Source organism: Etheostoma spectabile, chromosome 5 (genome assembly GCF_008692095.1).
Source record: "Etheostoma spectabile isolate EspeVRDwgs_2016 chromosome 5, UIUC_Espe_1.0, whole genome shotgun sequence".
Taxonomy (NCBI): domain Eukaryota; kingdom Metazoa; phylum Chordata; class Actinopteri; order Perciformes; family Percidae; genus Etheostoma; species Etheostoma spectabile.
In genome coordinates, this window is record NC_045737.1 from 11,546,476 (window position 1) to 11,551,750 (window position 5,275).

General features: G+C 40.1%; 2 protein-coding genes across 8 annotated transcripts in view; both read right to left on the minus strand.

Annotated features, from left to right (window-relative positions):
- The window catches only part of pdlim2 (PDZ and LIM domain 2 (mystique)), a 38,646-nt gene extending 37,398 nt beyond the window's left edge, over positions 1–1,248 (minus strand). Inside the window, exon 1 of the mRNA XM_032517033.1 lies at positions 867–1,248. The gene's annotated coding sequence lies outside the window, so the exon portion shown is untranslated. The remainder of the gene's footprint in view (positions 1–866) is intronic.
- A 2,421-nt stretch (positions 1,249–3,669) lies between these two features.
- The window catches only part of sorbs3 (sorbin and SH3 domain containing 3), a 31,362-nt gene continuing 29,756 nt past the window's right edge, over positions 3,670–5,275 (minus strand). For 6 of the 7 annotated variants that reach the window (XM_032516997.1, XM_032517001.1, XM_032516998.1 and 3 more), the window contains one exon: positions 3,670–5,129. In XM_032516997.1, the coding sequence (XP_032372888.1) occupies positions 5,068–5,129 (62 nt within the window). In that variant the 3' untranslated portion in view covers positions 3,670–5,067. The remainder of the gene's footprint in view (positions 5,130–5,275) is intronic. The other variant, XM_032516999.1, reaches the window with a different exon arrangement.

A 5,275-nucleotide genomic window follows, 5' to 3' on the forward strand; every position in this document is an offset into this window, starting at 1 on the left:
AAAAAGGAAAGAGAGTGAGATAATTGAACTTTAACAGTGGACCTGACTAATTCAGAGGCATCACCCTCAACATAGGAGAGAGGAGATAACAGCTTCACACTGAACTAATGTGACATAAATACTGACCTCAAGAGTCCTGAGGCTGCACATGGCCGAAGCCCCTCAACTAATCACACTGACTGCTTAATGGTCAACAAATAACCTTCCCTGCTCTCCTGACTCCAGATGCATGAACAGGGTGGAAGGGTGGTCTCCAGTAGGTGCTGGAAACCAGCCCCATGTGTGGGCTAAAGTCAGTTAGAATGCCTTTCATTTCCAATTGGAAATCATGCATCGTTAGCCAAAACAGCTCACATGAGGGTACTGTACAATTTAACTGCGCATTCTTTGCGTCAATCATACTTTAGCAAGGCTTCGCTGCACTCTTTGAGGTTCCCACACTTTTTATGAACAGATACGAGTCTCTCAGGACAATGAATGCCACTAGCTAGCTGCCATAAAAAACAACAACAACAAAGCACATAGGTTTTAAACTGAAATGTGACAATGACATTAGATACAAAAAGACAAATAAGGACAACGTCTACACATCTTCCACTACAGCCTCTAGAAGATGGTTAAAAAAAAAAAAAGCAGTAGTTTGGCTTATTTGAAGCCAATGTACTTCTAAGTTACTCTTGCTGTTTGAGGTTGTACCTTCATGGTTGAAGTCGCTTTGGATAAAAGAGTCAGCTGAATGAAACGCAATTGTAAGCTTTATTTAGCTGACGCTTTTATCCAAAGCGAAAGAAGTACATTTGTGTTTCTTACGTTTGCTAAGACGCTTTATGGACGTTGACATTTTTATTAACGCCATGTTTACTTACCAAGGTGAGTGCAGTGATTGATGCCTTCTCCACCTGTTAAATCTCGGTGATGTGTCGATAAAACACGGAACACACCCAGCAGACAGCAGGTCCCAGTTCACCTCAGACTGAAACCACAACCGCCTCCAAAATGCGACCAAACTAAGCAACAAAAGCAAGCTTTATGAGTTTCCCCCGGGAACTGAAGCGGTGTTGAAGCGCTGCTAGTCCCTTGTCGCTGTCTCTCTCTTCAGTTGTTCCAGACGTTAAGGTGGCACGCAATGAACGCCACCTGTAGCAGCGCGCGCAGCGGTTTTTCACTGGGATGTGCTTGCGGTGCCATGTGCTATCACCAAAATAAAAGGCTTGACACAGACAGCGAAACTGGGCGTGTCGCATGAGAGAGGAGGGTGCAGCGGTGATAATTGAGACATTTATCCTGAAAACACACTGTGGCTCCGTTGAGTGTCCGCGCGCCACCTGCTGACGGCAAAGAGCAGAGCAGCACGCGCTCCAAACTGAGTCACGTTAATTAGCCAGTGACGTAGGTCACGCAGGTTTCTGTTCTTTCCAGCTTGTTGATTGAAGCTGACCGCTTTCACCTGGCGCCACAGGTGCAACAGGTCGCTAATTAGACGGTTAGACTTAATAACTAGTTTTTGTCAAATACACATAGAAGGTGATTGTAGTGACGCACAAAAGACTAACATCACTTCTTAATTACATTACATGTCATTTAGCTGACGCTTTTATGCAAAGCGACTTTTGCTAGACATGTCAGAGGTCCCACACCTAGAAACTATAGGTTAGGTGTCTTGCTCAGGGACACATTGGTTGATGTATTTCAGTGGGAATCGAACCCGAGTCTCCCACACCACAGACAGGTCCCGTCCAGCAGTGGGAATCAAACCCGAGAGTCCCACACCACAGACAGGTCCCATCCACTGCGCCACCACCACACTCGATTGTTATTCCCTATATTCTTTCCTAAAAAAAATTGTAATCATTAAATTAAATTTCTATCTTCACTGAAGCTGTTTCGTATTTTATAGTTTGTTTAGCTTTTTCCCAAAAAATTCTGTACAAAAGTTGTAGATCCTAAACTTAATATGAACGTGCATTCTTGTCAGAGCAACTTAACTAACATAAGAATTTCAAAATAAAATAAAAAAGACTAAATCCTATAGTTTTGCCATCTCATTATATTGGTCAACAAAGTTTGGGTTTCCACAAAATGGTTCATTGATAAATCAACGAAAAGGGGAAATTATCATTGTTGTTGGCTGAAACCAATGTTGAAGTGAACTGAGTGACTTGGTACCATTTGGGTTGTTTGAGATTTGGGTTGTGGCCACCCTGGGGGTATTCCTGAACAGGAAACAAATATATTTTGTAGAATTTCTCCAACGTGGGTGTGACATATAGATTGTTTGGTAAAATCTACAAGAAATAGTTGGAGCTGTTCAGGATTTTGCAAAGTTTACTTGGATTAAACTAAGCCTTATAGCGACAACTATATTGTAGTGTAAAGAGAAGTACTTCCACTCTTGGATACACTGTCCCAAACTATCAACCTTATATCTGCTATATATATATATATTTTTTTTTTAATATATGTTCAACTGTTTTAACTGCTCTTTAATGTTCAATTTCTTGTACTGCACTGTAACTTTTATTATCTTAATCTTTTTATGTAAAGTACTTTGAATTGCCCTGTTGCTGAAATGTGCTATACAAATAAAGCTGCCTGGCCTATCTTAACCTTTGTGTGCACTCTCCAAGTCTCAGTGGAATACACAGGCACGCACGCACGCACGCACGCACGCACGCACACGCACACACACACACACACACACACACACACACACCACACACACCACACACACACACACACACACACACACACCACCACACACACATGCATAATAGATATAGATTCATGATTTAGTTGTGCTTTGACTTGAGTGCTTGTATTTATACATTTTAAGGAAGACAGTTTAACATCCTAGTTTTTAAAGTAAACATTATTTCTTTTTACACCATGCGTTTGTGTTCATTTCATTTTAAACATCACTGTTTTTTAACCCTAGTGTTGTCTTCCCGTCAAAATAGTCAGCACTTTTGACGCTTTTTAAATCAATGTTTTTAACTTTTATGTTTTTTGTCTATTTTTTCAATGTTTGTCACTTTTTTTATGTTTAACACTACCTAACACTAACTTATTAACTTTAGTCTTAGTTATTTTTTAGAATTTATGGTCAATAAAACTAAATTTTAAGGAACGATACCAAATGTTTGAGTTATAAAAGCAGAAATTAAGAATTATTTAGACTAAAATTAAAGGAATGTACTGTATGTTGATGGATAATCACAGACTGTAATATGTCAACTTTTACTCAATACTGTTTCAAAACCACTTCAATTTTTTCTTTCTCCAAATGCTATAAAATTGAATAAGACACCCAAAGATTAATGAAAGTAGAGATTTTTGCTTGCCAAAAGAGCGTTCAATCAATCATGTTATTTTGGGTAATTAAAAAGAACACTGATACAAGAAAATGGTTCAATTTGACCCGAGGACAACATGAGGGTTAACTGCTCTCCTCCAGATTCAAAACAAACCCCTAGGTGGCGTTGTCGGTCCATTTTAAACCACCCTGGTCACAGATGTACATATGCAAGATTCAGTCCAAACACCTGTAGCGGAAGCTATGGCGGAACATTCCAGTGGGATCCCCTGCTGGTGAGCTCCATCCTTGCCTTTCAGTTTGTTGATATGTATGAAAAGCATTTCACAAAATGAACAAAAGAACGCAACCTTTGCTCAGTATCACTCTGTAATGTTTAATTGCTTAAAAAAAATTGCGTACCATACATAAGAGATACATTGTTTTATAAGCAAATATATATTATACTTTGAATTTGATAAAAGGTTACAGTCTGTACAATCACCTCCTATGTCTACTAAATAGTCATTTTTACAGTTTAAATCGTGAATGCATCATATCAAATTGCAAAATGACCTCATGATGATCATGTCTAATTAGGGTTTAGAAAGGTCACACTTGTGAAAAGTTGCACTGGTACAAACTTCAGTGATTTTGGAAATACTGTCAAAGTGAGAATGTTTTTTTCCCGTAAGCAGAGGAAACATAACAGCAGTAGTTGCAGAAATAAAGTCAGCTCGTATTGTTTAATGGAGAATTCAAAGAAATTAAAATTTCATGAAAGGTCAGATTTGGCACTCAGAGTTTTACAGTACTTCAAATTCTTCAAAAGATCATTCACCCACAGATTTAAGATGGAGCTATTCAACTCGGCCGATCTTGTACAATTGAAGTAGATCAACTTTACGACGTAGTTTGACATTTCATTTCAGAGCAAAGCAACTTACTTAAGCGCAGAACATGATCTCTTTACTTTCACGTTTGGCGTTCCACTTCATGGCGTCAGAGGGACATCCCAAAAAAAAAAAAAAAAAAGGCCAAATTTTCTCAAATGATTAACTTTCTTAGGAAACCAGTACACACATTACTTGTATTTCCTCTTCTGCATAGCTGTGTAAAAGGCTGTAAACGTCTCTTGACACGGCCGCGCCCTTACTGTACTCAACACATTAATCTACAGATGTCGGTGTCGTTTTCTTCCAACTTGCCCAGGAAACTTTCAGAGAACTGGAAGAGAATCTGAGGAAGATATTTGAAGGACACATTAAAAAGAAATCCATTGAAAATGTGCCATCCTAATTCCTAAATTCTCAGCAGTGGTTTGTGTGATGGCGCTGCGGTGACAAAAAACAGAAGCCGCTGAATGCAGTGTCACACGGTGTCAGGACCTCAGAAGGAACGGTGCTGTTCACTGGGAAGGAATGCAAATTTCCTTCAGCTGCAACTATGTGTGGAACAAAAAGGTCCATTATGTGAAACAGTATCATCAGCATTCATTCTTTTCTCTCTCAAGTGGTGTGTGTGAAAACACTTTCCACACACGCACACAATCTCTCACACACACACGCGCACCCATGCAGGGAAGTGAGGTGTAAACCACTCATTGTCCCTGCCTTCACCTCTGTTGAACATGCAGGTCTGACTAAGCCGTGTTAGGGGGGTGTGATGAATGAATGCTGCGGTGTCAAAAGAGGATCTGTTGGAGAGAGCGGAGTGAGTGATTGGTTGGGCTCTTATGAGTCCAGGTGGATGTGGGCAAGCATGAAGTGAGCGGGTCAAACAGGTGCCACGTAATTCCCAGGAAAGGTCCCAAAAGCACGAGTCCGTTCTGACGTACCTACGGAGAACAGAGCACACGCTGGGGTCACACAACAGAAACAAATGCATGTTTGCATTTGTGCATTTACACAACTGGTCAAAAGTCTGGGGTCACTTACAAATTTCTATTCCACTCCACTACAGACAGAATACCAGCTGATCTGA